The sequence below is a fragment of the Mytilus californianus genome, unplaced genomic scaffold (assembly GCF_021869535.1).
Source record: "Mytilus californianus isolate M0D057914Y unplaced genomic scaffold, xbMytCali1.0.p SCAF_35, whole genome shotgun sequence".
Lineage (NCBI taxonomy): Eukaryota > Metazoa > Mollusca > Bivalvia > Mytilida > Mytilidae > Mytilus > Mytilus californianus.
In genome coordinates this window covers 875,184-891,946 of record NW_026262685.1, presented here as the reverse complement: position 1 = coordinate 891,946, position 16,763 = coordinate 875,184, and the positions used below count along the sequence as shown (strand labels likewise).

Below are 16,763 nucleotides of genomic sequence, written 5' to 3'. Positions count from 1 at the left end.
CTTTCATCTTGAATAAATATATATATTAGAATTTAAAGGGAACAACACAAGCAATTACATAGTCCGAATAATTGTTATTGCATTCGGTCGTTCATTTGGTTTCTTCAGATTGAAAATGAGCGTTTATATTCAGCGTCATTAATGTATCAAAAATATTTGCAAAATGAACGACCGAAAGCTCTAAAATAGAATAATAATAATGTCATTGCTTAAAAATAATGTTAATGTATGCATTACACAATATATATTCAATTAGAAATCGTGCTTTTGATGGCATGTTGAAATTTACTAATTTTTAATAAGGCTTTATCTTGAGAAGGTTTGTTTGTATGTAAATATAATTTGCTATGATATATGACATAAAATGTTACAAAATTTGTGTAAACGTGTATGCAGAACAGGAGACGCTATGCATGTCGACGAAACGTACGGTGTCGCTCCTTTAGGAGTTGATGCGACTCCTTCAGTTTTGTTTTTACCTAAGTTTATATTTTCTTATTTAGATTATTGAGATTTGAACATCTGTAAACTTCTATTGCCTCGAATTTGTACATTTAGCTACGTTTAGATATATAAGCGCAACACAAACTGCTAGTATCGACGTTCATTTTTATCAACATTGTTTAAATCATATGAAAATTGGACTAAATTAACTCCTTAAAATATTATGTATCCCCTATGATATGGTAATGAACAGATTGAAACTGTATTATGCCACAAGTTTTATTATGCTAAACAAAATAATTTACGACAAACAAAGAGAGTCGACCAGAAGTTTAAACGACGGCACAACAACGGTTTGTTTCCGCTTCATTAAATCTTTATAAATATAGAAGTAAGTACAACTTCAAATATGATAAAAGTTTTGTCTACCGGTAAGTGTTTCAAATTGGTTATCTAAACATTTAACTAGTTAATTGTTCTGTAAGGAGAACATCATAAGCCAGTCACGTGGCAATCACTTCAGAACGTGCCCGTTCAATGAAGCGGACAAGTCGAACATAGCTAATTGCGACAGAATGGCCATTTGGTTGTTCTAATCAAGAATTTCATATTAACTATCACGGGCTGTGATACATTCGCACATAGAAGGTGTTTTCATTTGAGTAATAGCTACTGGCAAAGTTTGATTAAACCGAGGTTAACTGATCCCTAGTTCGAGCTGGCCATCCCGAGATGATAATTACAATTCAAATCTCAGTGGTACATTAAGAAAATTGCTTTATATTTTTGCCGAGATTGATGTTCAATAAAAGTCTTCTCTGTTTCATATGATGGGTTAGAATTCCGTATGATTACATGGAAAAAGATCAAGCATATAATTGCGATTATATCTGGAAATTACAAATTATATTGATAAAATGTTTATAAATCAAAGAGAGAAATAATTTTAACAAATGATGATAATTAAATTATAATTGACGGTTGGTCAGCGTTAAAGTGGTTGTTTCAATCATTTTGATGTATGTTTATGACGGTGCAGTCAGAAATGTTACGAAGAAACAAATGTTTTGGTTCTCATTTTGGTAAATAAACAGATTGAATGATAACTTTTGAATTACAGCCAGAAAATATAGCAGTAGACTTCAAATTATCTAAAATGATGAACCATAAGTACACGAAAGACACGTTTATATGCCTTGATATTATAGTACAATGGAGTCCCCACGGTTAAGTTTATACTTGTTCAAATTTCAAACAAACTTTTAAAACGCCTCAAAATTAATTTACTCAATGGTGGTATTTATATACACTTTAAACAAACTCAACAACAAAATTAAAATTCAGATAAAACATTTACAAACACATAAATCTTCCATAGATGCTGTTAAGTCATTACTGTATTTCAACACAGCCTTTTGATTCTAGGTTTGTAATTTTGTTCACGAATAGACAAAAATTGGCTTCTTTAATTGATTGCGTAATACTTGCCTCTTACAGTCAAATATGCTGACTAAAAAAAGTATAAACCGACCATTCTCGAATTGTTTTTTTCGTTAACATGTCTCATTGTCGTAACTAACTATTATATGGACAAGTTTACTCTGTCTTAAGATCCATAAAGTCTACTCTTGCCTATTTGACAATGCTACAGGTTTAATGTGATGTTCCGAGAATAGCAAATAATATTGCACATGCCATAGAAGTTGCATGACTTATTGTTTTTACCTGAATTTATCATATTTTAACTGACTTTCTTCATACATGATTTAAGCTTGTGTTGAACGAAAAAAAAATATATTTTGCTACTTAACAAATTATCGTTGAAAAATAAATATAATTTATATATATCCGTAAATGTTTTTAAACGATTTCACTTTTATATTTAGTTTTGATGTTTTTTATTCCACTTGATTTCTTTTGTCTCTCTCTTAACAATTAATAATTAAAATATGTAATCTTTCCACCATATCGATTCATATGTTTTAATGACAAGTTATATTATGGCATAAAATAATCGCTCAACATTTATTCATTATGTGGAAATAAAATTGTCAAAATGCATTAATATATAACACGATGTTCATTTCAGACAACATTAGGACATAGGATCTGTTAAAAACTGCCACAACTTGCCAGGCGCTATAACGGATTGTTGTCGCTAATCATATAAATAATTAATAAAGTCTAAAATGAAATTACACCTTTCATATACCCAAAAGTATACAAATGAAAGCAGCATCATTTATAGTCTAACACGTCAACAAGCGACGCCTTATTGATGCTGTATGGGAATTTTTATAGTTATTCAAACTACTCAAATAAATTTTAGTCAAAAAGAGTCCAGTTTTTCGAGTATTAGTTAAAAAAATCGTTTCTCCACAAATTTAATATTTCCGTATGTACAAGCTACGTTTTTGTGCAATCGGGGAATTTCACCATACATCTAAAAGGTTTGTTTTGGTGGGATGAAGGCTATAATTACTTCGAAGAAATAGTTTCCTATCTTCACTTTACTCATTGAGTCCAAATATATATTTGTGAATCAAAAACACAATTCAGTATATCGTATATTACAAATAAGGATACTTAGTCATTAATAGGATTGAGATGTTCTGAATTTCAACTCGTGCACATTTCGATGTTCACGTCGAAAATTATAAGATCATAATATTATATTTAATCAATGAGAATAATTTATGTCCATCCTGTTTTCTATTTATATTCAAATTCGTATAGGTTTTAATTTCCATGCTGGTTTCAACACACCTAATGTGTTATACACACGCCCATGACACCGATTGTTGTTTATCTTTTCGTCAACTTTTGGCCAAGATAGTGTTTGTTCATATGCGATTGATGATTTTGGGTTGCCCGTTTTGCATCTTCTCGTTCTTAACATAAAAAAAGGTGATATGTCGCAAATAAAAAGCACCTAGTAATGAATAGTCTAAGACTTACCCTAGTTCTAGGACAGCTTTGTTAAACCCTGCTACGCGTTTTACAAGCGAATGAAACGGTTGCTATTTTCTAGAAATTAAGTAAGGTCTTATTTATATAAAACTTCGTAAGTAGAATGATGTTTCCGATCCACACAATGAAAAATGACAGTTTTCTTGACATTAATAGTAAGGACAATTGCTAAAGACAATTTTCGCTAGGTATATCAAACATTTCAGTATTATATTTTTTTTAAATTCTATACTTTGGTCATTAGGATCAAGGTATGCTGTAAACAGAAGGCGAAAAATACAAAGAGGAAATTCATAAGTCGGGAGACAAAGACAAAATTAAATCGAAAGACGACGAAAAGACAAACAAGTTTCCAAAAACATTACAGAGAAAACTAAAAATTGGGCAAACCCGGACCTAGCCAAAAACCTTGGATGATCTCGGGTGCTCTGGGAGGATAAGCAGATCCTGCCTCTGCTGCATATTGTAATTTTCTATGTAATGAAGTATGGGCTACAAACAGTTGAAATAAAACTATGAAATTGAATGAATAAATCGAGTTAACAGAACTCGTTTACTAGTGAACTACATCTTAAATCTCATACAGTTCACACAGTTAACAGACAGAATTCCAGGAGTTCAAGATAACATGTTGAAATAGCATTAGTGTGAAATAAAAAGGTACTTGCTTTTTGACTGGGCAACAAAGCCTAGTGTTGATGCTGCATAGCTGTCACCGTACTCTGCAAAATATTAATATAAAACATAATAAAATCTGCTATGCAGCATACCCGTCTTGATTTTTTTGTTGATATGTAATAAGTAAAATTATTAAACAGCTATGCAGCAAACATTGAGTGAACGTTTTCTTGATGTGATGCGTAAATAAGCGAGTTCAAAATTTAACTCACTTAACTTCTTTAGATCTCCGAATTCGAAATGTAATATAAAAAGGGACTTTTCAATAAATTCAAAGTTGAAAGTGTATCATGCCTTTATACAAGTACTTACATAAATTAGATGTTTAAATATTTATATATCATAGAAACTTAGCAAAGTGTGAAGAACATTCTATTTTCATTCTGTTCAATGACATCAACATATTAAATTATCTTCGTAAATGAGCAAAAAATGTAATACAATCTTAATACATGTAAAATGTGTTCAGTAAAAACGAATTCAAATAAAAATATGAAAACTGAAAAAAAAAGATTCGAAAGTATCACCTTACAGTACCTACAATTAAAGATGTGGGTATGACATCTTTACTACAATATTCAATATCAATTGACAGGAAGAGTGAGGTCCTTACCTTTAACAACATGATGTCGAAAATAAAAAATAATTCAACAACATACTAAACGGAAACTTTCAAATCATAACGAAAACTTAAGATATATATATTATTTTTATCAAATTTACAAGTTGCTTGAAATGGCGATTTATTCATTTATTGAAACTTACATGCTGACGAATCAAAAACTACCGATATGTGATCTTCTCGAATAAAAGAGTAAAATATTCGTCTATATATTTATTAGAGCTTGGTAAATAGAAACCTCTCTATATACTTGTTTTTGATATATGATTTTGATATACCAAACAAGGTATTTGTGGTATGATTGACAGATTTGATGATAACTAGCCACTACAGACAAAGGATTTGAACAACTATAGAGTACCGTTAGGCCTTAAAATGAGCAAATCCATACCGTATATAGTGCACTATATTATACCCGGGCATGCCACAATGTCAAACATTTCAAATCTATATTAATTTTGCTACTGGCTTATGTTTGATTAAGGAATACATGAAATCATAAAATAATGACGGTCTTTGCGATAATGGTCGGACGAAGTCGAAAACACAAAATAGCCGTATTTGTCTATTTAATTCTAGAACTTATTAGATACATACTAAACACTGGTATACTACTTAGTATTCAAAACATCTTTGTACATTAAGTCAGAAAGAACTTGCCTAATTTTGAATATTTATGTTGACCTCTAGATCAATTCATAGTCATTTTCAGATTTTATTTTATTTCTCATTTGATCTTTTATTCGTTTCCTAGAAAATTACAAACACACTTTGAATAGCCTGAATGCGATAAAATATGTTCATTCACAAGTATAACGTGTGGAGGAACTCAACATATTTAGTTTTGATTTTGTTTGTTTAATGTTGATCAAAATTCCCAAACTTAAAATCTGCTTTTAAAATGTATATATAGTTTAACTAAAGAAATAAACTGTCCAGATACTGAGGTGCTTTACTAAATATATATATGTTTTTTTTCGAAATTATTATCGTGACAATAATTAGTTTTAAATATTTACAGAAACTGTAATTGTACATTGATAATTTATATATTACACATTCATGTACTCAATTTTTCATAAATATTTAAGCCAAATGAAAATGTTGACATAATATTTAACAACACTACCCTAGTGGCCATTACTTTTCTACAAGCATGCAAATAAGGATATTATTTCTTACATGATTGCTGTTTTTAAATTTTGAAAATTATTTTTAAACTAAGGAATGTATTTCTGTTATCCATAGGTCTGATTCTGTTTTTCTGTCGTCAACGCATGTATTAGGTTTTGGAATTGCATTTCACTGAATTGCGTATTTATTCTATTTTTTGTCTATGTCAGTGAATTTTGTATAGAATTAATCACCATTGTATACATAAAGATAATGGTAACTGTATGACCGGACAATTTGGACTGTGCAATGAAATTAGTTGTTAAACAACATTTTATGAATTCAATTGTTTTAATGTATATTCTTGTTTTGCATTTATTTTATAATTCTGAACTTTGTCGTAAATTTAGGCATAAGTGTTTTACACGGATTATGTGTCATAATCTTGGACAAAGGACTTAAATTCATTTACTCTAGTAATATCAAAAGTGTACACTATGAAAAGAAATTTAAAGAATTAAATCAAAAGCATACCAGTGTTGTTAGCAATCTAGAAAAACTTCAAAAACAAAACGGAGATGACCAAAAAGAAATGGAAAAATTACGTGAACGCATTAATAACCTTGAAGAATCTAATTTTGGGCTGTACGATCAAAGATGTGAAGCAATCGATAAGCAATTCAATCTACAACGCGATAAAGAACATATGCGGGATCGAATCACCAAACTAGAAGACGAATTGGACAATTTTCGGAAAAATACAAGAGAAGATAACTATTCAAACCAAAACTATCGTTACAGAGGACGCCACAACCACAGAAGAAACTTTCGGAACAATTTCAGATGAACAGTAAGACCCGGGTCGTGTCTTCAAGGGCCGCGGGAATATATGACCGGACAATTTGGACTGTGCAATGAAATTAGTTGTTAAACAACATTTTATGAATTCAATTGTTTTAATGTATATTCTTGTTTTGCATTTATTTTATAATTCTGAACTTTGTCGTAAATTTAGGCATAAGTGTTTTACACGGATTATGTGTCATAATCTTGGACAAAGGACTTAAATTCATTTACTCTAGTCATTTAATTATTTATTCTCTGTAACAGTTTAGACAATAATTTACTTATACGTGTCGGACATTAATTATTCTTCTAATCTATTGTTATTTCTATTTGGCATATGTTAATCTTCTTAATCCTTTAATTGCTTGTGCTTATACATATTGTTATTGTTTGTATGTTACATTTCATTTTGATTTGGAGTTTGTTGTTCGGTCTTGCCGGACTGCTAAAATAAAAGTTTAAGGAGCGAAATATTCCTTCTTGATTTCCATTTAGCCGGAACGCCATTTTACCCGGCTATAACTGTATTGAATTTTAATTGTTGTTCAAGTAAATCATAAACGTTGCTGTTGTAAATGTGTTGACGTATCGAAGCATCGCAAATCTAGTATACAGATATAATGGAATTTTATGCGACTGTCATACAAGTGAGAAGTTTGACTAGTTATAAAACCAAGTTTAATCCACCATTTTCTACATAAGGAAATGCATGTACCACGTCAGGAATATGACAGTTGTTTTCCATTCGTTTGATGTGTTTGAGCTTTTAATTTTGCCATTTGATACGGGACTTTCCGTTTTGAATTTTCCTTGGAGTTCGGTATTTTTGTTATTTTACTTTTAACGACCATAAAATCAAAGCGTATGTCTGCTTACCGTACAATTGTACTGTGTTTTGATATAAGTAAAATTGAGTGGTAAGTTCGCTGTCATAAATACCCCTGAAACTCTATTTGCGACAACAAAATTATCGGTCATGCCTGAAATGTTTAGTATACACTATAGTTGATTTCTGTGTTGCTTTCCGATTCAAATATCTGCATATTGGTACATACAAATAAGAAGATGTGGTATTAGTGCCAATGAGACAACTATCCATCCAAGTCACAATGTGTAAAAAGTAAACAATTAAAGGTCAAAGTACGGCCTTCAACACGGAGCCTTGGCTCACACCGAACAGCAAGCTATAAAGGGTCCCAAAATGACTTGTGTAAAACAATTCAAACAGGAAAACCAACGGTCTAATCTATATAAAAAACGAGAAACGAGAAACACTTATGAACCACAATAACAAACGACAACCACTGAACAACAGGTTCCTGACTTAGGACAGGTGCATAAAAAATGCAGCGGGTTTAAACGTTTTAACAGGCGCCAACCTTCAACCTAACCTGAAACAGTGGTGTACCATTACAACATAAAAAGACACACAATAAAATATTAATTGAAATGGCATGTTTATATATAAGTATAAAAGCAAATTATCTCAACTTTGAATATGATGCAACGATAGTTTACGCATATTGCCGATTATTAAAATACTTTATTTATCCCTAGTGGTTGATGTTTTTACATTTGTATCAATCAGTATTTAAAGTCCTGCTCAAAGACAAAAAAGATTAAGCGTCGTTCTACAATCTCAAATTTCACATTCAGATGTATAGATGATGTCCTGTCGCTCAATTTTTCAGCTATTGCTTACTTCCTATTCATCCCAGTGAACTTCAAATACATATTACAAACCGCAACTAGAAAATAAATTTTCTAAATGTTAGTCTTTTTTAAAATTGACACAGATGAACGTGTTTAATATAGGATCTATAACAAACGTGATGATTTTAGTTTCCAATTGCATCTTCCCACTTCTCAGTAGTAACATATCATCCATCACATCGTACGACGTCGACTTATTTCAATTAATACGTTACAAGTGCATGTTCATATTATAGAGGACTTTATTTACATGTGCACCAGCAAGTTAGTGAGGATGAACCAACACAACACAAGTTTTAAGTTTTATGGTAATCGTCATAAATTGGTTGACTGCTACGATATGCCTTAACTCATGAGAAACATGGTTGCGCGGTCCTAGAACTTGAAATACCAGTATAATCAATTGTATATTTTATCGACTGTGTTTTTCTCCATTTTGCGCATTCAGGCAAAGTTGACCTTAGATGGATTTGGCTATTTTTAGGTACTTTTGGTCATATAGATCTGTTTCGGTTCTTATACATCCTTTCAAATATTCAGCTTTGAGCGTTCCTGATGAAGGAAAATCCAGAAAAGCGTTTCGAACGCATTGAATTTATAACGTGTTGTTTTCATTTTTTTTGCGACACTTTAACTGAGTCTGGATTCGCATTCCGGGTAAATCAAGAGACGCCCGCCGGGTCACGCGTTGAATATGAATCATGCATTTTCTCGGTTTCATTTGTTTTGGTTTGTATATTTTTAATAACATTGCTTGTTTTGAATACCGATAAACTACGTTTACTGCTTATTTGTATGCGATATGAAAGTTAACACTGACAAAGGCCAACTTGTTGTGTGAACAGCAAATGAAAAATCAAATTTCGGCTATAAAAAACATCATATTACTCTCTTTATTTCAAGAAAATAGATTTCGCTATTTGTGGTATAGAATTTTTGTATTTAATCTGATCAACAACTGGCACTAAACATTGTATTTAAATCAATTCAGAATTAAAACACTGTAAAATCTGTGAAAACAAATGTCAGGACGGTGTATTCATAAATAGAATAAATTAAATGCAATGCTGTCTTTCGTCGATCTCATTAAACGTATATTCTAAGTCTGTATAGTTACGTTGTGTGTTCACGGATCGGTGACGTCCAGGGGCAGGTTTATCAAAGGTGTCTTACTGGGCGGTCTCAGCTCCTCTGGGTGGGACACATAAGGCACCTATCGTGTTGCTCATGCAATTAACAATTAAGTGAAATGCCTTAGTTGGTCATGTCATATCCGACGAAAACTGAACGGGATTGTGGTTACGACAATTGGAGCATATCTATCGTTATCTGTGATATAGATATCCCATAACGGTCAACAACTCGTGATTACGTCCGTACAATTTTCGAAGGGATGAACTTACCACTTGGAACCTTTAGATTGATAGCTTCCTTGTAAGCGGCAATATTCTATCAACAAAATCATGATAGGAAACGCAAGCTCTGGAATACCGTATCAATTAAGAAATATATACTCCATAAACAGGTGCTGCTGGAATGTTGCTACTTAGAAATGGAAAGTTTGCAATTCAAAAGAGCTAAAATCATCTCTTCGTCGTTAAGAGTTGTTTTCATCTGACCTGATTGTCAATTTCTAGATGTAAGTCAAGATATGAAGCACACGTAACTGTATGTGTAGTATTACTTAGTTCAGGTTCGATGGGATAGATGCGTTCAACACAGTCATCAAACATTGAATTGTTTAGTGAGAGGATATGATATTCATAGTGGAACTATAAGTTAAAGGATAACGCTACCTTATTTCCGTTCTTCATAAGAAGCTCCTTTATGAACATTGCTTCGTATGGAGAAAGGAACAAGTCGACAAAAGAGGAGCACAGTTTATTCTTAAAGGAATGTCGATTTTTTGCTGCAAAACACCTCTTCCAAACATTACAAATATGTTATTATCAAGAAATCAAGCATCTAAACAGTTTCAGAGAATTGTTTGTTTTTATCAGATTGGATTTGTTCTAAGTATGATTTATCCCTCCCTCCCTAAATTAAAATATTTGTATCGACGTTGGTCGTTCTTTTCATGAAACAATTATTTCAATCTGTGTGTAAGTTTTCTATGAGGAATACTTGTGTAAAGGGTAGAAAAGTCAAATATGTTTGTACTAAACAAGGTGAAGGATACTCAGACTGCATGTACTTTAACAAAAAATTTGTTTAATGTTTAGTATCTACATTTGCCTGTCTTTGATTGCTGATAAAATTGAAATTATAAGTTTGGAAAGAGGTTTCCCTTAGACCCAGCAATACAACGTTGATGGTAAGGATACTTATGTAACTATAAGATATCCAAAACAGTGAAGGTCGATCCAGTTCTGTATCTTTGGTTTAATTCTAAAAGAACGCAGTAAAATATGTCTCAACTTAGGATAAATCTCAGAGTTTGTCCTAAATTAAGGACGCCGAACTAGGTGTGTTACGATGAATTGATGATGGTCTCAACTCAAGGATATATCGTAACAACTTACGATTTCCCCTGTCATCCTAGAGATTTTGTAGCTCGGCATTTGTAAAGTTAATTTATGATTCCTATTCTTGCTTATTTACACGTGTATATTTTTTACGGTAATAAAATGGTTGCATTACCCCGAATTCATATGAACGATGCAAAAGATTTGCATTTGCAATCTATAATGCACGATACGTATTAACACTTGAATTCAACTCAATGGAAAATAAATAGTTACACGTATCTGTGCTGATGATATATGTTCAATTCTAAAAGGTAATTAAAAGTACCAGGCTTACAATTTGTTACTCCTGGCGGATGGTTCGTCAATATATGGGTAGCTTTCGAACAAAATAGTTGGAAGGCCAAATCAAACATGAAGTTAAAGAGCATTGAAAGCTACAAATTCCGAACAGTTGTGCCAAATACTGACAAGGTCATCTAGGTCTGGGCTAAAAGAACCTTAGTGGTTCAGACAATTCAAAATGCAATCAACAGAAAAATTACAGAAAATATCAAGTGATATTTCATGTCGACACGAAGGGCTGTTGGTCTGAGGGGGACGAAACGAAACGTCCACCATCAGTGGCATTGACCAGTGGTAGTAGAGACGTTCTATTAATTATATATATATAAAATTACAATGTGCATTCTTTATTTCCCTTTTCATGATAATTATTATTATAATATTTAATATTATATTAATTACTTATTTTTTTGAAATTATTTTAAAATAAGGAATATATCTCCTTCATTAAAAGCCCTTATTCCTTGCCCGGCTTTGGCTAAACCTTATGTCCTTTTAGGTTTAACAACTCTTCATTTTTTAATAAGCTTTGGATTTTCAAATATTTTGACATCGAGCAACACCGAAGAGACATTAACTGTCGAAACGCGGATCTGGTGCAGTAAAATTGTTGCTGTGAATGTGACGCATTTTTATTGAACTTTTATTTGAAAAACTACATTTAAAAATGTTTACGCTAACGCTTAGGACACCGGTAATGACAATTTAGATAGCTTCGATGTGTATTATCAGACAGACCTCAGATTAACTTAATTTGTGTCTTAGAACAGCTTCGGTAAAACGGCCCAGGATTTGTTTATATCGAAATTGTCGCATGTTCTATGAGGGTTTAATGATTTCTTTATAGTCTACGAACACTATGCTCTGGGAAATAAAGACGTTCGTTAATTAGACCTTAACTAAGGTAACAATTTTGAAATGATAATAGCATCCTCCACATTAAAATGATAAATATATAATAAATGGAGATCTATTCGGCTTGTTTCTTTTTTTGAAGTCATAAGATTGCCTCTGTTGTTTTCCTATGGTTTGTATATTCATAATTGCTATACGAAAATCAATCATTGGTAAGCTACTGATGACTAAAATGAATAATAAAATTTCATTCGGAACATAATATACTTGTTTTGTTTGAACAATTTTAAGATACGATTTTGGTGGTACGAGTTCATATGTCCAACAGCGTTTGAAGCCAATTCACTTCCGCCATGTAAAAAATTACACATTTGGACCCCAAAAATAAATTTGGTCATATAATTTCAGCGTTTCTGATGAAGGTAAATCCATGAAAGTGCCTCCGATGTACCTACTTTATAAATTGTTATTTTTTTTATTTTGTAGCGAGTCTTAAAGAATATGACCGATTTGTAAACTTTTGATAAATTTTCTTTGTTTTTGTTGATCCTTGTGGGTTTTAAGACAAGGAAATAAAATGTTTTACAAGTTACAATTATTATGATTGTTTAAAGATTTAATGTATTATAATATTATTTAAACAAAAATATGTCTTTCTTTTTAAACACCGTTTGATTAATAGAAATTCTACAGATTCTGAAATATCAAAAGTATTTTGATACAAATATATAATTTCTTATTGTCTTTCTTAATTTAAAAAAAATATCAAAAGTATTTTGATACTAATATATAATTTCTTATTGTCTTTCTTAATTTAAAAAAAAAAAATTTCATCGTTAATTTATTTATTGTTTATTTTTTCATTTGTTAATCTCTTATTTTGATTGTTATATTTCTAACTGAATATTGTTTTTTATTTATGCGCTTATTAAAGAACGCTGACACATTCGAACCATCGTGAATATAAAAATAAGGAAAAGTGGTAAGATTGCCAATAGGACCATACAACGAAAAACTTTGGATTAATTTCTGATGGTCATAAATTGATATAAATAAGATCACCTTTTCATAGAGTTTTGTAATAACAAAAGGTTTCCAATATATATTTTTACTTGTTTCTATAAAAAGAAATAGATACGTAGATGTTCATTGGACTCTTAAGGAACATATTTTTGAAATCTTGAAAAAAAAATTAAAGCAATATTTTATTGTTGAAATCGTAACATATCACGATTTTAAATCTGGACAAATGATTCGATAACTTGTGATTTTTTTTTATTTATACGAAATAACTTGACCATGAACCATACAATAAAATTGCTTAGATGCACCGTCAATTGAAATACTATCTACAATATTCATGCATCTTATTATAGTCCCAACTTTTTTTTTATTTAATAATACTATCTCGTGTTTCATCTTATTTTTTTAAAATGTTACAAAAAGTTTATATTTTCTAAATAATTCTATTAGTCTGCTGTAAAATTGTTGGGACGGGGATATCGAAACTGTCCTATTAGCTGTCCTTAAACATGTCTTAGGATAGAATTTAGGACAATCGTAGGATTGATTTACGACATTGTGCATTAAAGCAATTTTTAAAACTATATACCTATAAGATCATAACCGCTGTCCTGAATGTTGACGTATAAGTAAATGACAAAATGAATAAAATAATATTATATTGTAAGATAAAAAAAAAAGCACCACAATTACACAAACAGCAATACAAGCAATATAAACAATGACGATAATCATAAGAAAATTTAATATTAATTGCATATTGGTATTTTAAGAAACGACACAAAAATATATTATTATGGCTTTTTACAAAAGAATAAGTAAAACATTTACTACTATCACTTCTATTTTAACAGTACGAATATTTATTTTTTTATGAAGTTAAGTGTCATAATGTCTTCAGTAAAAAAATCAAAAGCTAATCTCTTGCATCTCTATCGTGTAAATACCTAAAAGGCTAATATTTTATAACTATGAAAATATATGCATTAAAATTAGCAAGAGAAGAAAACCTAAACTAACTTTAGAAACACTAAGCTACAAACTCTCTTAAATGAAGTTGAAAAGAAGAAATCTTGAATTTGAGTTATTTTTGAATATTACAACAAATAGTCTATTTGTCCGACTAAATTAGGACTAAGATATTTCAAAATTTCGAAATTGCATAAAATGTACATAGTTCTTTTCTCGTTTTATCTGTCTTATTGTTCAGTTCATTTAATAATGATTAATAATAAAATTAATAAAACAAAAATCACTATCATCTTCGGAGAAAGAAAAAAAATCAGAATATTACAAAAAAAATATTTTCTCAAAAATTGTATTTATAAACGAACAATTGCTTTCGTCGTTTATGTCTAAATCCTAAAATGTTTTTAATATTTTCAATATCATATTGTAAATAAAAAGTTCTGTTATATGTTTTTGCATTTTTTATAATAAAATAATGTAATATCTATAGACACCACTTAAGAAACTTAAATAATGTATTTTTACATTTTCGTTTCGTGATTCTATCAACGGTTCATGTTTCCAACCCACGTAACTTGTATAAAGTATTAAAAATCAAATAGTTAAGTGTAAAATAGAAAAATAGAAATACAAAAAAAAATATAATAACAATGATTAGAATATCTTTATGCTATTATTGTTATTGAAAATTAATTATAGATTTTATATTATTATATAACTTGAATTATTAACACAAATTCCGCAATATGTATTTTGTACATATTGCAGTTTATACATGTACAAGATTCAACTTATAATATCATTTACTTGCTTTTAATTTTGAATAATAAATATATATGTGAGTGCGTATATGTTCATTATTTTATCACGCTGAAAGCAAGAAAATTCAATCACAATCGAATAAAATTGATAGAAATATAATGTTTTCCGACAATATGTACGTACTCAAATTTGAATATTGAATAATATATAAAGTTATTTTAAAAAAAAATCAAATATTCATTAAATTAAGATTTCCGTACTAATTAAGTTAATTGAATATGCAAACTAAGTAATTTGTGAAAGGTAAGTTAAATTATCACCTATTATTACATTTTGCAATTATGAGGAACTTAAATGTGTGATGATTTCTCAATAATCTTTAAGTTATCTTTTGACAAGTTCAAGTATCTTCTTTGATTTATGTTATTTCAAATCCAATAAAACAGTCCAATATGGTAAATGCGAGAAACTTTCTTCTTCAATGTATCACATTTCTTCCACAGAGACTTAACAAAAGGTATAAATGAATGTTGACGAATATCGTATTGGAAAGGTTATTTAATATTTTCAATAAAACTGAATAGCAAATGTGATTAGCGATGCCAAAACGTAAACTGCGGCGAAGCAAATCTTATTTCCGCAACTTCTCAAGCGGCCAGAAGTGAATTACCCGTCTAGTTGCCTTGAAACATAACTAAGTCAGTTGCTTAAATCGCTTTTGAAACTACCACCCCTGATTCAATTTACTATAATTTTGCTGTTTATATCAATTTAGTGCCATAAATAAATAGAAAATTTTCAGCTAAAGCGAAAATTATGTAAAATGTGTATTTCTACATTGAGTAATCCAATTTACTTCCCATCATTACGGCTAAGTAGACACCGTTAACAAAATTAGGTGAACTTAAAACAATTTTCTTTCCCCAAATCTTATTTCATCGCCGACAAGCAACGCCATATAAAGTGTGTAAATTCACTTTACTTACCAGAAGGGAAAACAGGAGCCTGTGGTTGTTCTCGTGGACGAGGAACCATACTGCAGTTTGCAGACGACATAGCTGGATTTGGTGGGAATGTCCGCACCCCATTATAACGATATCCTTGTGCAGCCATTTGACCGAAGGGATTACTATCCCCATAACTACAAGGGATACTGCAACTTGCTAAAGGGTTTTCCATTCCCGGTAGAGTACAGTTTGCAGCATCGAAAGTGTTTTGTCCTAAATACGAATATTCCATCATATCTGTAGATTTTGGCGATATGCGACTGTACCGTTTGATTTCGTTGGACTTAATAATTTTATAAGACCACAAGCACAAGAGCAGGTGATGGAAATGGTACCGACCAAAACTTATGTTTTAACAAATTAATGATGTCCCGTTTGATCTATTTTCATTAGAATAAATGGGTATTCATGAAGTTTATAAAGTGAGAAATTTACAAACACCAGGGACATTTATTTATGCTTGGGTTCATTAAATTATAATATAATTCTGAAATCATATATTCTAGGAATAACGGTTTTCTCATTGGAGACACACTTCACAGAGGCGTGCCGCATTGATCAAGCTGCATAAGACATCACTTGGGGAAACCGATCAATAATACTTCTACAATAGAAATACTTTTCATCCCTTAATTTCTTTTATCAAGTATGTCTTTAAATTAATCGGGTAGAAAATGAACCAAATAAAATTTACTGAAACATATACAAGTATAAATGATATGGAAACAGTTGTGTAAACACATAATAGTTTCCAATAACAATTATATTTCTGTGTAAATTCATTCGTGATGGAAACTTAGTCTAAACAAAATGAAATTTCCAGTTATTTTCAATCGCTTGGTTGTACTTGTCGGATTTAAAACTAGAAACACCACAATCAAGAGTCAAATTTGATTTTGTATATAGTATATCAATGCTTTTTTTGAAAATTAAGTAAAACGGAAGTAGATC

The 16,763-nt window shown here is 30.6% G+C and overlaps 1 protein-coding gene across 1 annotated transcript in view; it reads right to left on the bottom strand.

Moving 5' to 3' along the window:
• The window catches only part of LOC127736650 (paired mesoderm homeobox protein 2A-like), a 29,341-nt gene extending 13,206 nt beyond the window's left edge, over positions 1 to 16,135 (bottom strand). The window contains exons 1-2 of the mRNA XM_052247208.1: positions 15,792 to 16,135; positions 4,083 to 4,136 (exon numbers count right to left, since the gene is read on the bottom strand). Of these exons, the coding sequence (XP_052103168.1) occupies positions 4,083 to 4,136; positions 15,792 to 16,047 (310 nt within the window). The 5' untranslated portion in view covers positions 16,048 to 16,135. The remainder of the gene's footprint in view (positions 1 to 4,082; positions 4,137 to 15,791) is intronic.
• Between the last annotated feature and the right edge of the window lie 628 nt (positions 16,136 to 16,763).